This window comes from Pan paniscus, chromosome 10 (assembly GCF_029289425.2).
Source record: "Pan paniscus chromosome 10, NHGRI_mPanPan1-v2.0_pri, whole genome shotgun sequence".
Lineage (NCBI taxonomy): Eukaryota > Metazoa > Chordata > Mammalia > Primates > Hominidae > Pan > Pan paniscus.
In genome coordinates this window covers 26,289,866-26,313,256 of record NC_073259.2, presented here as the reverse complement: position 1 = coordinate 26,313,256, position 23,391 = coordinate 26,289,866, and the positions used below count along the sequence as shown (strand labels likewise).

At 34.0% G+C, this 23,391-nt stretch overlaps 1 protein-coding gene across 1 annotated transcript in view; it reads right to left on the bottom strand.

Annotated features, from left to right (window-relative positions):
* Nucleotides 1–23,391, bottom strand: part of LOC106634354 (solute carrier organic anion transporter family member 1B3-like) — a 76,915-nt gene that overhangs the window by 31,171 nt on the left and 22,353 nt on the right. Inside the window, exons 2-6 of the mRNA XM_034935480.3 lie at nucleotides 13,063–13,204; nucleotides 9,662–9,794; nucleotides 7,099–7,220; nucleotides 5,693–5,839; nucleotides 5,397–5,495 (exon numbers count right to left, since the gene is read on the bottom strand). Of these exons, the coding sequence (XP_034791371.2) occupies nucleotides 5,397–5,495; nucleotides 5,693–5,839; nucleotides 7,099–7,220; nucleotides 9,662–9,794; nucleotides 13,063–13,204 (643 nt within the window). The remainder of the gene's footprint in view (nucleotides 1–5,396; nucleotides 5,496–5,692; nucleotides 5,840–7,098; nucleotides 7,221–9,661; nucleotides 9,795–13,062; nucleotides 13,205–23,391) is intronic.

Sequence of the window (23,391 nt, the reverse complement as noted above, 5' to 3'; positions counted from 1 at the left end):
AGGTATGTTCCTTCTATCCCCAGATTTTTGAGGGCTTTTATTATGAAGGGATGTTGAATTTTATCAAGTGCTTTTTTAGCACTAATAGTTGGCCAGAATTCTTACCAATAGCATAAACAGTCAACATATATTTTGCATGCTGTATGTATTATAAACTGTATTCTTTCTATAAAATAAGCAGGAGAAAATGACATTTAGAAAATCACAAGGAAATGTGTTTACTATTCATTAAGTGGAAGTGGGTCATCATAACGCTTTTCATCCTCATCTCTTCACATTGAATAGGTAGAGGAGGAGGAAGGGGAGGCATTGTTCTTGCTTTCTCTAGGGTAGTAGAGGCAGAGGCAGTGGAGGAGGTAAAAAGAAAGACACGAAAGGCAGGTACACACAGTGTGGCTTTACAGAAACACATCATAATTTCTACAGGAAAGACAGGTACACACAGTGTGGCTTTACAGAAATACATTATAATTTCTATTTGACTTTGTTGCTTTATCATTTCTCTGAAAATGTTTCTATATGATACCAATCCTTCTTCCACTGTTTGCTTTCATTTCAGTGCCCACATTACAGAAGCTTCCATGTTGTAAAATACATCAAAACAGTCTTGAATAATCAGAACACTTCTGCCAGACTGTCTGATGTCAATTTGTTTCTGTCACTGCTTCTTCTATGTCTTCTTCCTTATCATCTGACATTGGTTCAGAAGCACTTATCTCCATCAAGTTGTCTTCTGTTAATTCCTCTGATGTGCCTGTTACCTCTTCAATGTCTCCAAGATCCAAGTCTTGAAATTCTTCACTCCACACCTTTTTTTTTTGGCCATATCCACAATCTCTTCATAATTTTCTTGAATGGTTATGAATTCCATGAAGCTATGCACAACATTTGGACAGTTTTCTCCAGTAGAAATTTGTTTCCTGTTTGAAGGCTTTTGTGGCTTTTTACATAACAATGATGGCGACTTCAACGGTGTAATCTTTTCAGACTTTTATAATGTTCTCTCTATTGGGGTTCTCTTCCACAGTATTTACAATCCTTTCTATAGGGTAACATGTATAATGAGCCTTAAATGTCCTTAGGACCCCACATCTAGAGGGTGAATTAGAGACACTGAGTTTGGGGTAAAGCAGACCACTTCAGCATCTTCAGTATTCAACTCATGAGGTTCTGGATGACCAAGAGCATTGCCAATTATCAAAAGGACTTTAAAAGGTAAACCCTTCCTGCCAAGGTACTTCCTGTCTTCAAGAACAAAGCATGGAAGGAAACTGTCATAACTTTTCAGAAAAAAAGTTATTGTTCAGGCCTTCTTGTCATACAACCAAAAGACTAACAACTGTTTTTTATTATTTCCCCTTCAAGGCTTAGGGATTAGCAGTTGTATAGGTAAGAACAGTTCCGATCATAAACCCCACTGCATTTGCACGGAACATCAGAGTTAGTTAGCCTATCCCTTCCTGCCTTAAATACTGGTACTCACTTATCTTCCTTATTAATAAGTGTACTTTGTGGTATTTTTTTTCCAGAATAGGGCACTTTCATCAGATTAAAAACCTGCTCAGGTAGATGTCCTTTCTCCTCAATGACTTTCTTTATGCCATTTAGAACTTTTCTGTTATCTCCTAAGTGGCAGAAGCTGCTTCTCCTGTTATATTGACACTTTTTTGAGGCAAACCTCTTTAGAAAATTTTCAAATTATCCATTAGTGGCATGAAGTTCTCCAGCTTTACATCATTCACTTTCCTTTTGCTTTAAGTTGTCATATAATGACTTCACTTTTTCTTGAATCATGTTTCGAGTCTACAGGTATGCCTTTCTGATAGCAATCTTGCATCTACATAAAAGTTGAATTTTCAATATGATATAAAAAGCTATTGCACTAAAAGGACAGGTTTATGTGCTCAATGTTGTAGCTGCAGTGAGGCTTCATGTTGATCCATTTTTCTGTGTGTGGGTTTTTGTTTTTGTTTTACAATGGTCCTTGTACTGGATACATTTATATTGAAACAGTGGCCAGCTGCAGAGCTCATTCTACAGTACATATTAAACAATTCAACTTTTTCTTATAATGTCATGACTTTTCTTTGCTTCTGGGAGCACTTCCAGCATCACTAGTGGTACTTCATATGGCTCACACAGTGTTACTTAAGGTTGATGTTACAGCACTAAACAGGATGAAAAATACGCAGAAAACACAAGGGTTCACTTTTTACTGTGATTCATCACTTACTGGAGAGTGATGAAAACTACTCATATGGAGATGATGAATGACACATGGCATTTTAAATAAATACTCTCAACACTTGAGCTTACTGCAATAACAACAGGAGATGGTTACAGAATTTTTACAGCAGTGAAGTAGGCACTACAGTTAATTTTATGCAGTTATGATTTAATACTGTGACTGGGAATGGCATCATGTAAGGTCTATAAGAGTTTCTCTGTGTAAAGTTTAACAAATTTTAACTTTTAATAATAGATTTGTGCATATTTTATTGTAGTAAATTATAAAATAATATTTACATATATTTTATGTATTCACAGTATAACTAATTTTCTCTTAACTTTTTCTGTATTTGTAAGCTGCCTAGTTTATCTGCAAGGTTTTTCATGTCATCACAAATCTCGAAAAATGTTTCCAATACATTTATCAAAAAAACTATGTATAAGTGGACCTGCACAGTTCAAATCTGTGCTGTTCAAGGTTCAATTGTATTTTTGGGAGGTAGAGTCCATTTTAATGGTTCTTATCTCAGTAAAATAAAAATAATAAAGATTAAGAAAGCGTACACACACGGAAACACACACCATAGAAGTTTGTAGCAAACTTAACTGATGCCATTACTCTGATCTATAAGAAAAATCATTGACATGAAAAAATATTGAATTGATTTAAAACTATTTAGAAATATATTATTTGCTAGTATGGACTGATCTGGTTTTAAAATTGATTTATGTGATCATATTGTTTCATAATCAACAACTCAGGCAGACTTCAGGAAATGACTAGTTAAATCAGTAACTCCATTATCCATGCTAAGTGTTTATTTATCACCTGTCAGAAATGTAATTTTGATGACTGTTTTTGGTTCTTTCACTGGTCTATATATAGGAACTAAAGGTCATAACCAAGCTAGATATGTCCTGCTAGTGCTTCCCGTGGCTCACACACAATCTTAAAAATTGGAAAATTCTACATTAAAATCTTGGTTCCTGGATTCTCTGGAAAACCAATCAGAAAGCCTTATTAATGCCGGTGCCAAAATTCTGTATGAAAAGTATAGACCAGAGCTGGGGAGCACATGAGTTTTGGTGTGTATGGGGAGAGTAGTGCACCAGCAACAACTGTCCCCATTCTAACCATCATACCCTAATTTCCTGCCCTTGATACTCTTTACTCATTTATGTCTTTGGATCCTGTAGGAATTAAAATTTACCAAAGTATACTTTATCATAAGTTCACTTCATGCTTCTCACAGAATAAGAGAAGATGTGATAAGGTCTGAAGAGTCAGGGGTAGAAGTTGAATCACCATGAATTCTAAAATGGTGTGCTTATTTCTGAATAGAGAGGCTACAAAACTACTATCCTAAAGACCTTCAACACTTACTTTGTACTCAGTGTTAAAAGCAATGATTAAAGTAGAGCAAATGAGTAAAAATGATGTACATAATGTGTAGCTACACTAAGCCACATGTCTAACATGGAAGATATAAAACATATCATCAGGTACTTGCTTTAGTTTTATAATAGAAAACACTTTATGATTTCTTGGCCTACAATAATGGCTATTCCATCTTGGAATGAATCCTTTGGTCTCTTTGGAGTGATCTATTTAAGTCCTCAAGAGATAGAAAATCATATTTGTTTATTCACAAACCCTGATGAGTTATTATACGCTAACACAGACACGATTCTGTCATGTTCTCAAAGAGATGGTGGGTAAGTATGCAAATATTTATAGATTGTTGTGAGAAGGGCTACAATAAAGGCATGCTCTTGATGATTAATAGGAGCACCGAATTTGAGACCAATGGAAATGATGAAGTAAGGGTTACATGAGAAAAGTCACATGTTGAAAGAGACTTTGAGAACCATAAAAATAAAAAAGAGAGAAAAGTTTTTCCAATTTTAAATAAAGGGAAGTGTGAGATTACAGGGCATAGTAATTCAGTCAGTCATTGAATTAAGGTACAGATATTCATCAAGAGAGGGAATACAGGAAACAAAGTGGGTTTGGAAATCAGACGATGAGACCAGCTTTTGACAGGTTGAGTTTTAGGTACTTATTTAAAAAAAAATCTAAGAAGAAAAAAATGGAACAAGTAGTAGAAATATCCATTAAAATAAATTATAGAAAAATATCTATTACAATTAGTAAATTACATAGAAGTTGATTGTGTTTTATTAGTGGTAAAGCAGATTATAGTGGATGAGGAGTAAATGGGAGGTGAGAAGGTGAGACACTTATGTTAGATGATGTTTTTCTAGGTACTTGGCTTTGAAGATAAATTGAGAAACAGTTAATCAATTGGAAAGTTGTTTGGGGATATAAAAATGTGTATGTGTACATAGATGGGAGAGACTTCAGTGTGTTTGCTGAGGAAAAGAGAGGGTGCAGATGGAGGAGAGGCAGAAAGAGGAAATCTAAACCCCAGTTGGATCTACTAATATTAGCTAAAGATAAATACTTTTTCATAAGTATGGGTTAAAAAAAGATAAATATGGATATGGTGAAGGTATATCTGTAGGAAGGAGGGCCTGAAGTCGAGGCAGATATTACAACATTGATTCTTATTCTTCTACGAGAGGAGAAATAAAGCATGCTCTGAGAGTAAAGACAAAAGTTATAAATTTTATTTATGCATCCTCTCCTTCATTCATTTGTTCTATAAGCACTCATTAAATGTTCCCATAGGCCAAGCCCTCAGTGAGAACCAGGAAAAATGACCACAACCAAAGTGCACTGTGGCCTCTCTTAACCCACCCCTGCCGTAAGTCAATGCAGCAGCCACAAGGAGGCTTTCGCAAAGCAAACATCAACATCTGAGTTCTACACATCAACATCCAAGTCACCATCAACTGAAAAATAAAATTTACTTGACTGGGCCAGTCAGTTTTGGGAAAGGGACATTTCAAGTTTGGTTATTTTGGATCAAGTAATCTAAAATAAATTTGTTAAAAATCTCTTTTTATACTTAGTTGTAAAAGCAAAGTATAAATAGGAGCTAAATTTCTTTTTTATTCTGATTATTAATGGATTTATTTCCTACTTGTAACTCTTGAAAAATAGTAAACAAAGAACTATTGAAAGACTGAATTTAATTCTTTGGAAGAATGGTGTCCTGCACTTAAAAGACACTATCATGGTACCTTGTTCTAATTGTACTTACTCAGATCTACATATCCAATATCCACGTACATTTTAGCAAACAGAGACCCCAGTGCAAAGCCAATGACTGGACCAATCATTCCTATTGCATTCAAACTACCTGTAAGTATTACAAAACAGTTTAATCAGATGTCACAAATACTTGGTTTTCATTTAACATGCTTTTAAAAGTAATATTACACAATACACTTCTGCTAATATTTTTCTAATAGGTAAAAGAAAAAAATAATGACATTATTATTTCAAGGGTAGATCCAGGGAATGTAATCATGAAATTTAATATATTCTGTACGTTACCTAAATACAAGGAAGAATGTCCTTCTTTTGCAAAATCATCAATGTATGAAATCCCCAATGGTACTATGGGGGTTTCCCCTATGCCACGAAGCATATTCCCCATGAAGACATAGATCCACATGTGTGACCCAGATTCCTTTACACAATCTATCGAGACAAGAGAGTGTTTTACTTTAAACATTAATTTTAACATTCCTATTAGAAATTTAACTACTTTAAATCCTTCATTTTTCCATTTTTTGTTTGTTTCTTTCCTAATTACAAGTGATTCATATTCACTTTACAAAGTTTGAAAATAAGGAAGGGCACAAAGAAAACAAGTAAAAATTTTCTATAATTACACTACACACAGAAGATCATTGCAAATGTTATTCTAGATCTTCTGCACTTTTAGTGCACAAAATATGCATAATATTCATTATGTACATTACATATTTAAAAATCCAGGTTATTTTTAAGGTGCATATACAATTATCACTACATTGTCACAATTTCCCCATGTTGTCAAGAGTTCTTCTATATTAAAATTTTAATTACTGCATAGTAGTGTGTTGAATAATAGTTTCCTAATTTGGTTAAACAATCTCTTCTTTTGTTGTTACAAAATATTTTCTTTTATTCTGTTAAACATGGATGTCATGGCTGTGATTATGAAATGTCCTTGTGAACATTACTGATGATTTCCTTAAGATTAATCAAGAAAGTAGGCAAGTATATTTTTGTTCTTTAATATGTATTGAAAATTAATCTCCAGAAAGACTTTCAAATTTATACTCTCCCAGCAATACAGAAAACTTGAAATCATTTTTTTCCTCCACTTCATTTATTTTTATTAAATTTTGGGTTTAAAATTATACTTATTGTGTTTATAATAGTTACAAAGTCTTCAAATGCTATAACGTTTTGCATCTTTATAAAGAGAAAGTTATATTATTCACATATTTCTACCACTTTCTGCTTTTTTATTTTAAATGTGTATGTTCTTTGCAAATTTCCTACTAAATTTGTTCTTTTTTCTTATCTACTTCTAAATGCCCTTGGTATACAATAATCCATTTGTACACTAGGAGATTTGTTCTAGGACAACTCATATGTACACAAATTTATGCAGACTCTCATTTGCCCTGTGGAAACCGCCTATAGAAGTCAGACCTCCACATCGGTGGTGGGTTTCTCCTTCTGTTTGGTTGGACAAAAGCTGCATATAAGTGAACAGGTACAGTTCAAACCTGTGTTGTTTAAGAATCGACTGCATACATTAACAGTATGATTTTGTCTGTATGTAAGGGATAAATGTTCTTCCTATTTGTTCTTAAATCAATTTTGTTAAAGAATATCACAAACTTTATAGATGTGATTAAATCTATCAATCTAGAATTTGTTTTATTGTCACTATTAATTCTTACCTTTTTCTACTATCTCAGGTGATGTTCCATTGAATGATAAGGTTTGATTAATTAAACAGGTTGATAAACTTGATGTTGAATTTTCTGATGGATTAATATGGGTTTCTTTAGAATACCTATAACTATAATAGCAACATGAAATTGAACATTTTGCTTATCTACTGAATATTTTCAGTTTTCCCAGAAATACAGAGAAATTTTCTCCTTTATTTGAACCGCTGTCTTCTCCAAATTACCAGAATCTTGTTTGTCAACTTCCCAGTATGTATTTCAGAACAGGTGATGAGAGGGGGTGAAATGGGAGTGTCCACTAAGAAAGATACTTCAATACACCATGAACAAAGTGGGTTATCACCTTGCTTTTATCCTAAGAGTGCTTATAATCTGGTCAACATATGAAATATCATGGTTTCACCTGTTGTTTTTTTATCTGTTAACTATGTCTATTTATCCCTTTGAGTTACCGTCAAAGATGGTCAATCTGTCTGATTTTCTTTCATGTACACACACACACACACACACACACAAAGTGCTTGACTTTTCAAAACTCAATAAAAACAAATTTCTAATTCATTTCAACTTTATGAGGAAAAAATAAGAACAACGGAGATGGAGCTGGATCAGGGACAGATGCTGATGCTCAAAAATACTAACCGCTCTGTGAGTTCTAAGGACAACATATAGTGTGCCAGGCATTTTGCTCAACTTCAAAGAACAAGAAATAAAACATGAAGATCAAGAAATAAAACACACAGTGTTTGTACTTTGGAAATTTCACACTCTCTAAGATAAATGTATATGATCGAAGATATAGTAAATTTAATATACAAGGTCCTGGGTTGTCACACACCCACAAAAAAGAAATGATCAGGGGCTGGGCGCGGTGGCTCACGCCTGTAATCCCAGCACTTTGGGAGGTGGAGGCGGGCAGATCACGAGGTCAGGAGATCCAGACCACCCTGGCTAACACGGTGAAAACCCGTCTCTACTAAAAATACAAAAAATTAGCCGGGCGTGGTGGCAGGCGCCTGTAGTCCCAGCTACTCGGGAGGCTGAGGCAGGAGAATGGTGTGAACCCGGGAGGCGGGGCTTGCAGTGAGCCGAGATCGCACCACTGCACTCCAGCCTGGGCGACTAGTGAGACTCCGTCTCAAAAAAAAAAAAAAAAAAAACAGAAATGATCAGCTTTTCTTGGAGGTGAGGGTAGATCAAAGAAAACTTCACAATGTGAAGGACAGATTAAATGAATATTGAAGATGGGTAGAATTCAAATTGGTAGACAAAGGAAGAAAAGTATTCAAGTATGTAGAAATAACGGATGCAAAGATATGACATATTATGGCACATTAGAGAGCTGTAAGCCTAGAATGTGGTCCTCAAATGTGGGGAGCAATGGAAGATGAAGCTGGGGTAGTTGCATTTAAGGCATATTCTCCATAAAAATCATGAAGAATAAGATATTAAGAAGATTAGAGGGAATTATGGGACACAGAATATGGTGTCAGAAGCAAAGGAAAAAGATGGGCATGATGAAGAAGCCACAAAAATAGAAGAATGAATCAAGATTGTGGAATATGATGAGTATTAGAGCAGTACCATTAAGAAGAAAGTTCTTATAAGGGCCAAATGTAGAGGGGGAAAAAAAACAGAATTCATATGGTGACCAAAAGGCATGATTGCTGGATTTGGCATTAAGGAATTGGTGTCTCTAACAAACTGCTCATTGTCTCTCAGTATCCTTTCTTCTCTCCTTCCATAGTAACAGAAGTTGGGTTTTTTAGCTGGAAATATGGAAGCCTGGAATAAAGTATATTTTTCCAACATCTACATATCTATGTGTAAAACGTAACTGACTTCCCGTAAATGTGAAATCAGTGAAAGTGTTTTGCTTCTGAAAATGCTCCTGGAGCTCAGCCTGTGTGCACTCTTTGTTCTTGTTCTTCTCTTCTTCTATCCTGTTGCCTGGAAATACATTGCCACAATTTGTAAGAAGAGGACAAGGCCATGCAAGGCATAGCACTATGATGAAAAGTAGAATCATATCATCCTTGGACTAGTTACATTGAAAAAATGTAAAAAATAAACTTCTATCTTATTTAAGTTATTGCTATTTTCAGTTTTCTCATATGAGCTTCTTACTCTAATCATAACTACACTGTTACCTTAGAAAGAGCAGCTTCAGTGAAATGCTGATGGGAAAACCCGTACAGCAGCAGGTGAAGTTGTGAAGCCTTACTGAGGATAATCAAAATCTTACAGGCAAAAACATAAAATACATATGTTATACTAAAATTGGTAAATAAGATATTTATTTCATATAAAACTGTATACCTTATATATTATTCTTATTTAAACGTTTATAAAAGCCATGATAAATAAAGAAATACATGATGAATAAAGCAATACATGAACTATTATATAGAAAATATACTCCATTTCTCTATGCATACCTATAGGTATTCCTCTCAAAAGGTAACTGCCCACTTAAAAGTATAAAAATGAAATTCTACTGCTAATTTACAAGTAGCTGATAATAAATGGCTCAGAGCTGTTTAACACTTACTATCCCATGAAGAAATGTGGTAAAGCTGTCAAAATACTTCCAGTTCCCATAAGGAGACAACCAATTCCAATTAACTTCAGTCTGTGTAGTTTAGATCCAAAGTAACTTACAAATACAATCACAAGCAAATTTCCTAGAAAAAAACCAAAATTATGTTGATATGACTTAGTGTAATTTTGTATCTAGTAGAACTGAATGCCCCAAATGAATGCAAATATGCCCAAGACATTGTACCTTCCCTCAAAGACCATGTAATTTAACTGTGAAGCTGAACTCTCCTACATTAAACCACTCATTGAAAAGCTGTATAGTATTAATAAGTAGAATAGGTTTTATATGCAAAGAAAGCACTTGGGTAATTTGGCTATATGAGAGAAGCAAAGTTTTTTTTGAAAATTTGGAGTTTACTGGATTGCATTGGAATGGAAAATGTCTTCCTAATCTGAGGGAAAGATAATCATTCATGCATATTTTAAACTTATTCTAGGCATCCTTTAAATTTATACTATGTACCTACCACAGTGCTCAGAGTCAGAAATATAAAAAAAAAAATCGTGGTACTTGTTCTCTGGAAACACACTAGTAATAAAATAAAACAGATGGATAGATGTGCTATTAGATTATGGAAATAGGGAGCTTAAATTAATTAGGGGCTTTGTGAAAGTTTCCTGGAGGATACATTATTTGAGATGTAATGTTGAGTATAAATTATTTAGATTAAAACGTGGAAGAAGAGCAATAAGAGTAGACCAATTCAGATTTATCTGTAGCCTTATATATAACATTGAACAGACAATAATCAAGAATTATTGAACACTGATGGAAAATAGTTTCACGAAAGAAAGCACCTGAAAGGACCAGCAGATAAAGCAACACAAGAATAAATACTTAAACAATATTAAACTAAAAAGAGTAGAAACTTTTTAAAAAAAAAAACCTGTTAGTATATTTAGAGGTAAAATGGCATGTTGCAGCCATAGAATCAGAACTGGCAGACTAAAAATAATAAGACAACAATAAAGTGTTGTTATAAATTTAAAATATAATAAAAAATTTACAAATTAGAACTTGATATAAAAGATGACATCACACATCAGAGAAAATTGATGAAACATAAAGAAAAGAGGTAGAAATTTAGAGGAAAAAATTTTAAAGGAAAAATATTCAGAAAATATATTATTTATCTCATACATGTTTCAGAAGAAAAGAAAGAATAAAATACAGGAAGAAACAAATAGGAAACAGAAAATAAAGTTTTTGTGTTAGAGGAAGACGTAAGCTTTCATATGAAAGTTCCTACGTTTGTCCAGCAGAAATAACGTAGAAAGAGAGAGAGTCTCGGATACATGCTGGTAAATTTTTGGATATTTAAAGATAGAAAAGAGATGCATATCAGTGCATGAAAATTACAGTGGTAATAATTTCTCATATACAACATTGAATGTTATAAAACAGTAGATGAATATTTTTAATGTTTTGAGAAAAAGGGATTTGGAAATTTTAATTCCATACCCAGACAAATTATCAATTAAATATGATACTAAAATAAATATTCCAACAGGCAAGGGCTTAGAAAATATGCCACGTTTTCAATTCTTCCTAAAAAAAATAATTACAGTCATCCCTCGTGTCCACTGGTTATTGGTTCTAGGATGCTCTGTAGACACCAAGATTTGTGGATGCTCAAGTCCTTTAGGTAAAAAGGTGTACTATTGCCTGGATGTGGAGGGTCACGTCTATAATCTCAGCACTCTGAAAGGCTGAGGCTAGCAGATCACTTGAGGCTAGGAGTTTGAGATCAGCCTGGCCAAATGGTGAAAACCCGTTCTCCACTTAAAAATACGAAAATTAGCCGGATGTGGTGGCACACGCCTCTAATCCCAGCTACTCGGGAGGCTGAGGCAGGAGAATTGCTTAAACCCAGGAGGTGGAGGTTGCTGTGAGATGACATGAGGGCACTGCACCAGCATGGGCGACAGAGGTAGACTCTGCCTTGAAAAACAAAAACAAACAAACAAAAGATGTAGTATTTCATAAAACCTATCAACATCCTCCTGTATGCTTTATATCATCTCTAGATAACTTCTAATACTTCTAATACAATGTAAATACTACGTAAATAGTTGCTATTCTATGTTGTTTTTATTCGTATCATTTTTATTAATATATGGCCATTTTTAAGTTTTATATTTTTTGAATGTGACTTGCATCCGTGGGTGTGGAACCTGTGGATACAGAGGGTCATCTATACATGAAGGTATACTCCAGAAAGAGTAAAGATGAGATTTGCAGTCACAGGATTCAAGAAATAGAGGTAAGAAACCAAACTGATAATGATGTTCAAATAATTGCTGTTAAATAGTTGCAAAGTTTAACAAAAATGTTAAGGATTAATTTCATAATAAAAATAGACATACAGTGAATTAAACGTTAAAACTAATAACATTCCAATTCTAAAATTCTAGATGATTTCATTGAGCCTGGGAGGTAAACAAGTGAAGGATATGTAGAGTGTCATATCTTTGAATCACAAATATTCTGAATTTATATAAAGAGATAAATCTTCCTTTGACAATTACATTTTAGTCATTAGTTAAGCATTGTGGAAATACAGTTAGAATAGAAACATGAATTGTAGAAAATATTTGCAGTCTATATAATAGACAATTTGGTGGTCCCTCCAAATAATTAGAAAGTGAAAAGAAAAAGGGAAAATTAGCAGAGGCTATGAGCTAGCAGTTCGTAAAATAAGAAAAATTTTAATTTTTCTTTGAAAAATTATTATAGTGAAAATATATTTTCAATTATTATATAATATTTTCAATTATTATATAAAATCTCACTATTGTTGGAGAAATCCAAATTAAAATGATTACATCAAAGCAGTATCTTCAATGTTCAAAAAAAAAAAAGACTTTAAACCCCCAACGTTGTACACAGTTAAACAGTAGAATCTAGTGTAGGTTGCTCCTATGCAGTCCCTCCACCTAAAACCATAAGAATTATAGTCCTCCCTCAACCTTTCTTCACACTGGGGCACCTTGAGACAAGGGAGATAAAGTTTCCTAAAAAGTTAATTTGCAAACCATGAGTTTGTGTAGGACCAGAGTTTTTCACCATCCTCACTATAGACATTTTGGGAAGGATACTTCTTTGTTGGTAAGTCTGTCTTGTGCATTGCCCAGTGTTTAGCAGCATACCTGACCTCTACCCCTGGGTACCAGTGGCATCCTCCCTGCCCCAGCCCATTTATAGCAACAAAAATATCCTAACATATTGCCAAATTGCCCATGAGAGACAAATTTACACCTAGTCCAGACCCAGTGATATAAAGCATGCATGAACAGTTTGTTTTTCAACTTATGCAAGTATGGTTATCAAATAGAAAAAATAAAAGTTACCAATTTCAAAGCTTCCATCAATTAAACCAGCAAGAGAAGAGGATATGTCAAATCTCCTTTCTATTTGAGTGATGGAAATTTTCATAATGATTCCACCTAGTGCTTTAGCAATATAGCTGAATGACAGGGCTGCCAAGAACATCTAAAAACAATAGAATAAAAAATGAAAATTGGTTAATCAAAGAACTATATAATGTTTATAGGTACATGGAACTAAAACAGTTTTTCTTCTTTACTCGAAAACATTATCATAAAAAAATACCCATTTTTCCCTATACAAGTTGAAACTTCTCAGCCCTATAATACTATCATCAGTACACTACTAAAGCATGATTTTCTAACTTGGTTACAACATTCGATTGCTAGAGGAGTATAGTTAAGGTTGCTATTTTTAAACTAATTTCATTAACTGATTTATAGGAAGCTAGACACTGTTCTCAGATGGCCATGATGGTGAGCTATTTTCTTTATTTCCATGTGAATAGCCCTGGCTAACTGGGAGGGGAATGGCAGTGCATGCAGGAGTAGCACTTTCAGGAAGCCAGCTGAAAAATAGAACTTTGTGGAGGCAAAGAGGAATTTTATGACCAACACAAGTGACTGTATCAAGACAGACAAAGGTATCCGATGCAAAAAGGAACCTAAAGAGAGCAGGTATGTCCATAATTATATCAGAAAAACTAGATTTTATGACAAAATCTGTCTCAGGAGACAAAGGACATTATAGCAGCATAAAATTATCAATTCACCAGGAAGAGCCAACAATTATAAATAGATCTGCACCTAAAACTAAAGCAATGAGATATATGAAACAAACATAGATACAACTGAAGGAAAAATGGACAGTAACATAATAATAATAATAATAATGATACTTCAATATCCTGCATTCATTCATATACAGAACAACCAGGGAGACTATCATAGGAATCAAATGACTTGAACATGATAGACCAATTAACCTAACAGACAAATAGAGCACTCTCTATCAAATAACAACAGAATACATCTTTTCTCCAGCAGAAATGGAACATTCTCCAAGATAGACCACCGTGGCCCACACAACAAATCTTAACAAATTAAAAATGTTGTAATTATATTAAGTATCTTTTCTCCTACAGTGCAATGAAACTAGTATGTAAAAGCAGGAATAAAACAAGAAAATCCACAGATACGTGAAATTAAAAAATTCTTTCTTACACAACCAATGGGTCAAAGGAGGAATAACAAGAATTAATAAAATATCTGAGGAAAAATGAAAATGAAAACACAAGAAACCAAAACTTATGTGATGCAGTGGAAGCAGCACTAAAGGGAAAGTTTATAAATTGATATTAAGGAAAGAAAAATCTCAAATAACATAACTGTATCCATCAAGGAACCAGGAAAACAAAAACAAACCTGAAATTAAGAGACGAAGAAAATATTACACATTAGAGTAGAAAAAATAAAATAGAAAATAAACAAAAACAACAGAAAAAAATTAATGAACCCAAGTTGGTCTTTTGAATATATCAACAAAACTGAGAGACCTTTAGCTAAAATAAAAAAGAGAGAGAGACTTAAATAGCTAAAATTAGAACTGAAAGAGCAGGCATTACAACGGCTGTCTCAGAAATTAAAAAGAATTATAAGAGATGACTATGAACAATTATAAGCCAACAAACTGGAAAACATAGAATAAATGAATACATTCCTAGAAACATACAACCTACTAAAATTGAATTATGATTCAATTTTAAAAATCTGAACAGAACTATAATTAGGACATTGAAGCAGTATCAAATACTTCCAAAAAAGATAAAACCAGTAACCAATGTCTTCACTAGAGAATTTTACCAAACTCCTAAAGAATAAGTAACACCAATACTTTTGAAAGAAACTCCAAAATTCACTTAATGTGGCCAGAATTACCCTAATACCAAAATAACATAAAGACAGAAAAAAAAGAAAACTACGGAAAAATATTCCTGGTGAATATTGATACAAAAATCCTAAATGTAATACTAGCAGACTGAATTCAACAGCATATTTTTTAAAATCACATCATGATCCAGCAAAATATATACCTGGAATACAAGGATGATTTAACATACAAAATTAAATCAGCATAATACATCACATTCACAAAATGAAGGACAAAACCACATGATCATCTCAATTAATGCAGAAAAAACATTTGACAAGATGCCCACTCCTAACATTAATATTAATTCAACCTACTGCTGGAAGTTCTAGGAAAAGAAATTAAACAAGAAAAAGAAATAAAATGCATTCAGATTGGAAAAGAAAGAAAATTATCTCTGTTCACAGATGACATCATCTTATATGTAAAGATTCTACCAAAAAAAATTTAGAAAAAATAAACACATTTAGCAAAGTTGCAGGACACAAATCAACATTCAAAATTAAGAAGTGTTTCTATGCACTACCAATGAACATTTCAAAAGGAAATTAAGAAAATCTCACTAGATCATAAAAAAGATAAAACACTTAGGAATAAACTTAAATGACAAAGTGAAGATTTTTACACTGAAACCTATTAAATATTACCAAAATAAATAAAATGCAAATAAATGGGAAACATTCAATTCTCATAGATTGGAAGATTTAGTATTGTTAAAACATCCATACTATCCAAACTCATCTACAGATTTTAATTTCAATGCCATTTAATTTTTTAAATTTTGAATTTTTACAGAGTCTTGCTCTGTTGCCCAGTCTGGAGTACAATGGAGTGATCATGACTCACTGCAGTCCCAACCTCCTGGGCTCTATCAATCCTCCCACCTCAGCCTCCTCAATAGCTGGTACTACAGCTGTGCACCACTATGCCTAACTAATTATTATTTTTTTAAAGATATGGCGTCTTGCCGTGTTGCTTGGACTAGAGCTAGTCTCAAACTTCTGGCCTCAAGTGATCCTCCAGCCTCAGACTTCCAAAGCCCTGGGGATACAGGTATGAACCACCATTCCTAGCCAGCATTTGTATAGAAATAGAAAAAACAAATATAAAATTTACAGAGAATCCAAAGGCACCCTGCGTAGCCAAAATAATCTTGAAGAATAACACAGCTGGATGCTTCATATTTCCTGTTTTCAAAATATACTGCAGAGCAACTGTAATTAAGATGGTGTGTACTGAAATAAAGATAGTCATATAAAACAATGGAATAGAATAGAGTTCAGAAATGAACTGTTGCCTATATGGACAAGTGATTTTCAACAAGGGTGCCAACACTGCATGATAGGGAGAGAACAGTCTCTTCAACAATTGATGTTGAGAAAACTGGATATCCACATACAAAGGAATGAAGTTGACCCATTGTCTTACACCATATGCGAAAACTAACTCAAAATGGATTAAATGCCTAAATGTAAGACCTTACACTCTTAGAAGAAAATACAGAGAAAATGCTTCAGAACATTCGATTTGACAATAATTTCTTGAGTATGACACCCAAAGCACAGGCAACAAAATAAAAAATAGACAAATGTGACTACATCAAACTTAAAGACCTCTGCACATAAAAAGAAACAACAAGATGAAAATTTAACCTATAGAATGGCAGAAAATAATTGCAAATCCTATATTTAATAAGGAGCTAATACCCAGAATATATAAGTAACTTCTGCAACTTAACAACAACAAAAAACAAATAATGCAACTAAAAAATGGACAAAGGACTTGAATAAACATTTCTCCAAACAAGATGTATAAATGGCCAATAAACATATGAAAAAATGCTCAACATCACTAATCATAAGGGAAATGTAAATCAAAACTACCATGAGCTATCACCCCACGCTCATAAGAATACTCACTATTCAAAGAAAAAGAACAAATGTTAATAAGTATGTGAAAAAGTTGGATCCACTGTGTTTGTTGTTTGAAATGTAAAATAGTGCTGCCATCATGAAAACTAGTTTGGAGTTTTCACAAAAAAGTTACAAGCAGAATTACCACAGAAGCCATCGATCCTTCTTCTGTGTATATATTCAAAGAAATTCAAACTGGGATCTTGAAGAGATTTTCACACACCCATGTTCATCACAGCATTATTTACAATAGCCAAGAGGTAAAAGCAACTAAAATGTTCATTGACAAACGAATAAATAAAATATGATAATACAAATCAAAACCACAATGAGATATCATCTCATGCTAGTCAGAATGGCTATTATTAACAAGTCAAAAAATAACAGAAAATGGTGAAGTTGTGAAGAAAAGGGAACACTTATACCTTGATGGTGGGAGTGTAAATTAGCTCAACCATTGTGAAAAGCACTTTGGCAATTTCTCAAAGAACTTAAAATAGAATTATCATTCAACCCAGCAATTGTATTCCAGCAACATGGATGAAGCTGGTGGCCATTATCCTAAGCAAACTAACACAGGAACAGAAAATCAAATATTGCACATTCTCACTTATAAGTGTGAACAAAAAATTAAGTACATATGGATACAAAGAAGGGAACAATAGACATTGTGGCTACCTGAGGGTGGAGGTTAGGAGAATACAGCGAATAGAAAAACTACCTATCAAGTACTAAGCTTATTACTTGGCTGATAAAATAATCTGTACATCGGCTGGGCATGGTGGCTTACGCCTATATTCCCAGTGCTTTGGGAGGCCGAGGCGGGTGGATCACGAGGTCAGGAGATCGAGACCATCCTGGCTAACGCGGTGAAACCTCATCTCTACTAAGAATACAAAAAAAAATTAGCCGGGAGGGGTGGTGGGTGCCTGCAGTCCCAGCTACTCAGGAGGCTGAGGCAGGAGAATGGCATGAACCCGGGAGGCAGAGCTTGCAGTGAGCCGAGATTGCGCCATGGCACTCCAGCCTTGGCGACAGAGCGAGACTCCGTCTCAAAAATAAATAAATAAATAAATAAAATAATAATAATAAAAATAATCTGTACATCAAACATCTGCAACACACAATTTACCTATATAACTAACTGGTACATGTACCCCTGAAGTTAAAACAAAAGTTTTAAAAATTTTTTTCCAACTTTGTTATTTTTTCAATATTATTTTGTTTATTTGGGGACCCTTGCCATTTCATATGACTTTCAGTATGGATTTTTCCATGTCTGCAAGAAAAAAAAAAAAAAGGCTGTTGGGATTTAGATAGAATGTGCGGTAAATCTGTAGAGAAATCTGGGTAGCACTGTCATTTCAAAAATACTAAATTTTATAATCTATAAACACTGGATGTTTTTCCATTTATCTGGGTCTTTAATTTTTTAAGCAATGTTTTATAGTTTACAGTGTGTGATTTTTTTTAACCTTTTTGTTTAAATTTGTTCCTATATATATTTTTGAGATGCTATGATAAATTGATTTACTCCTTTAATTATTTTTCAATGCTTATTCCTGGTGTACAGAAACACAAGTAATGTATGTATGTGTGTGTGTGTGTGTGTGTGTGTGTGTGATTTTCTACTATGTAATTTTTCTTTAATTATTTATTAGCTCTAGTAGATTTCTTGTGGATTCTTTGGGCTTCTCTTTACATATAATTATGTTATCTGTAAATAAAGACAGTTTTCCTTCTTTCTAATTTGAATGCCTTTTGTTTCTTTTTCTTGTCTAATGGATCTGGCTAGAACTTCTAGAACAATCTTGAATAGCATTAGTAAAAATGAATATTCTTGTATTGTTTTTAATTACAGGGACAAAACTTTCAGTCTTTCAATATCAAATATGATGCCAGCTGAAGATTTTTCATAAATGCGCTTATCATGTTGAGAGAGATCCCTTATATTACTAGTTTTCTGGGTGTTTGTGCTGAGAAAGGGTGTTGGATTTTTGTCAAATGCATCTAGTAAGATGGTCATGTGGCTTTTTTCTTTGCTTAATATATTGCATTCCTTTGAGTTTCATGTATTTAATCATGCTTAAATTTCCAGGATGAATCCATCTTTGTTATGGTGTACAATCTTTTAAATGTGCTGTTGGAATTAATTGGCTAGTATTTTCTTGAACATTTTAATATACTTAATAGACTTTATTTTTTAGAGCAATTTAGATTTACAAAAAAAAAATTTGACCATAAATTACAGAGAGCTTCCACATATTCCCTCTATCCACACACAGTTTCCCCTACTATTATGTTTACCTTCTATTGGTGTGGTACATTTGTTTACACTGATGAACCAATTTGGATGCATTATTACATTAGGGTTCACTTGGTGTGTTGTACAGTCTATCGATTTTGATAAATGTATATTGATAGGTCTTCTTCATTACTGTATCATAAAGAATAGTCTCCCTTACCTAAAAATCCTCTGCACTGTTTCTTTCTTTCTTCCTCTCTTCCTCAAACACTTGGCAACTACTGAACACATTCCTTTCTTTAGATTTTTCTTCTCCAGAATCTCATATATTTGAAATCTTACAATATATAACATTTTAAGATTTGCTTCTTTGCTTACAGTTATGTTTTGGATGTCTTTCCATGTATTTTTATGACTTGATGTTCCATTTCTTTTTAATCACTAAAAGAAATTACATTGTTTGACTGTATCACAGTTTGTTTACCTATTCACCTATTGAAAGATATCTTGGTTGCTTTTAAGTCATGACAATCATGAATAAAGCTGCTATAACACTTGTGTGCAGGCTTTTATGTGGATATAAGTTTTCAAGTCATTTGGGTAAATACTAAGGTCTATGACTGCAGGATTGTACAGTAAGCCTGTCTTTAGATTCATAAGAAACTATCAGATTGTTTTACAAAGTGGCTCTACCATTTTGCATTCCTACCAGCAATAAATGAGAATTCTGGTTGCTCCTCATATTTGCCAGCATTTGGCATTTTTTGTGTTTGGAATGTTACTCACTCTAATAAGTATGTAATGAAAGCTCATTGTTTGAATTGGCAATTCACTATTGACATATTATGTTGAACATGTTTTCATATGGTTGTTTACCATCTGTATATGCCCATCAGTAAGGTATCTGTTCAGATCTTTTTCCCATTTTATAATTGGCTGTTTTCTTATCATTGAGTTTTAAGTGTTCTTTGTAGATTTTGAATATCAGCCCCTTATTAAATATATCATTCACTAGTCTCCATAGTTTCTGACAAGAAATTAGTTATTAATCTTATGGGACAGCACTTGTACATGATGATTCCCATTCTAGCTGCTTCCAAGATTCTGTATTATTATTATTATTTTGACTTTTAATGGTTTGATTACAAAATATCTCAAAGTGAATTTCTTTCAGTTTTTTTACTTGGAGTTCCTTAAGCTTCTAGGCTATTGAGATTTATGTCTTTCATCAAATTTGTGGTGTTCTCAGCCAGCCCATTTTTCAAATATTCTTTTTTCCCTTTTATCTCTCTATTCTCCTTCTGAAATCCCTGTAATTTGTATCCTGGTTCACCTGATGGTATATGACAGGTCCTTAGGTTTTGTTCACTCTTCTTCATATATATATATATTTTCTGCTTCTCAGACTGAAATTTTCAATTGGCCTATCTTAAAATTCGATGATTCTGTATTCTGCCTGCTTAAGGTTGCCAATGAACTTTGGTTTTAGTTCAGGCTGCTATAATAAATTACTATAGACTAAATGGGTTGAGAAATAAACATGTATATTTCATAATTCTGAAAGCTGGGTTGTCTGAGATCAAGGGGCCAACACAGTTGAATTCTGGTGAAGGCCCTCTTTTAGGTTGAAGACAGCTAGCTTCTACTCGTACCCTCACAGGGAGGGAAAAATTTAGTTGGCTTTCTCACATTATCTAAGGGCACAAATCCCATCATGAAGGGTTCTTCTCTCATGATCTATTTACCTGCCAAAGGCCTCAAATACCAACACCTTGGGCTCAGGGTTTCAATATGTAATTGGCAAGGAAGGCACAAATATTCAGTCCATAACTCTTTTCTTATAAATTTTTATTTTAGCTATTTTTTTTTAATTCTTCCACCTTTGGTAAGCCTTGGGCTGAGCCTGAGGATCAGCCTTAGGTAAAAGCTTATGGTCTTCTCAGGTGTTTTATTACAAGTGAGTCTACTACCCTGGGCATATGTGAGGCTTTCTAAATACCTCCAGGAACATGAAGTGCTAGCTTCACAGTAAGCTTGATAAATTTCTATTTTTATTAAAATTGTGAACTACCAACCTCCAGCTCTCTGCTTTAAGTTCATTCAAATAAAAACAAAACAGAGATACAAATGTACATAATTGTCAGAGAGATTTTAATATGTCACTGGCAGGAAGAGACAACTGGCATCGAGATAAGAGGTAAAGTCTCTATCTACCTGCAGTCACGGCAAGCTGTTCATTAGTGTAATACGGTAAAATTTCTGGACTTACAGTCAGAAGACAGTTCTAAGCTTCTACAGTTTATTTTATTTTAAAAAATAACTCCCCTGCCCCACTGAACCTTCTCTTTCCCATAACTCTCCCTTGTGTCCTTTCCAGTAGAAGCTTAGAGTTGACTACGCCTGCATGACTCAAATCCTGTTTTTTGCATCATTCCTCACAAGTATCCGTGGATTATGTTATTCTGGTTATCCCCTGTTCTTCCAGGGATTTGTTTCAGACACTCTCCTCTTTTTACTTCATATACTTTTTCTGGGCAAACTCACTCATTGTCATTGTTTTTATTACCATCTGTTAAGGACTGAATGTTTGCATATCCTTCAAATATATATGTTGATGGTTTTTGTTTTAGCACCTGAGCTGATTAAAACACCAACACATAGTTTGCAATTCCAAGTCAACGAAGTTAAATACCTTATAAAACAAAGAAACTAACTAACTAACTAAAGAATAACACTCTTTGGAAGAATATAACAATGTTCAAAATTATCCACATGTGAAGGTCCAGGAAAATGTGAGATATTCTCATGAGAAATGACAATCAACAAAAACCAACCCATAGATGGCACATATGTTGGAATCACTGACCAGAATTTTGAAAGAACTATTCTAACTATTCTCTTTGATATAAAGGAAAACAATGTCATAGTAAATGAAAATATAGTGAATGTTACCAAAAGAAGTAAGCTATGAAAATGAAAAAAAATTGGAATATGTGAAATAAATATGTGTAACTGTTGTTGCTTTAAAGTCTGTTTTATCTGATATAAGAATAGCTCCTGCTCACTTTTTGATTTCGATTTCCACAGAATGGAACAACAGTTAAAAAAAAAAAAAAAAAGACAAGGAAGATGATTATATAATGATAGAAGAAATCAATCCAACAAAAAGAGATTAAATTTTTATGCACCTAACAATGGAGCTCCCAGATTCATAAAACAATTACTACTAGACCTAAGAAATCAGTAGACAGCAACACAATTATAGTGGAGAACTTAAAAACTTCACTGACCGCACTAGACAGATGATCTAGAGAGAAAGTCAACAAAAACAATGTACTTAAACTACACTCTAGAACAAATGAGCCTAACAGCTATTACAGAACATTCTACCCAAGAACTGCAGAATATACATTCTTGTCATCAACACATGGAACATTCTCAAATATAGATCATATGATACATCACAAAACAAATCTCAATTTTTTTTTTCATATTCAGACACCTCCAAACATATTTTCTTTATTTCCTCCAGAGAACAGGCTTTAGTTCTGAGGTCCTTGTAAACATTTAACACAAAAGAACAAACTGAAGCATCTATATCCTTGCCCTGTGTTGCTGGGGTGAGTTTACACAAGGAGAAGTTGAGACAAATGCAGTAGTCACAGGTGAGCTTCTTACTCAGTTCAAAGTAGGTCTTGGGATGAGAGTCCCATATAGCCAGGACAGCTGACTTTCTGTGATTTCCAAGGGGCGCCCAAGACATTAAGGACTGATGATGTTTCTACTCATTGTTGATCAGGGTCAAACCTTTTCACTAACTGGGGCTGCTCTTTCCAAGAGGTCAGAGGTCAGAAAGCTGGTAGAATCGTACAAGACCATCTTAACAGTATGTGTAGATCTGCTTCTCCCATGTGGCTACCTTGTACATAGGGTCACAATCAGCCCGGTGAGCTCAATGACATAGTCTAAGTCTTGCTGGATAATAAAATGGCTTCCATCACCTTGGTTAGCAATGAATCCATCTCTGAAACTTAGAGGGATAGAACTGGTGCTTTTTTTTTTTTTTGAGACAGTCTTGCTCTGTCACACGGACTGGAGTGCAGTGACACAATCTTGGCTCACTGCAACTTCTGCCTCCCGGGTTCAAGCAATTCTCCTGCCTCAGCCTCCCGAGTAGCTGAGATTACAGGCATGCACCACCACACCTGGCTAATTTTTGTATTTTTAATAGAGATGTGGTTTCACCATGTCGGCCAGGCTGGTCT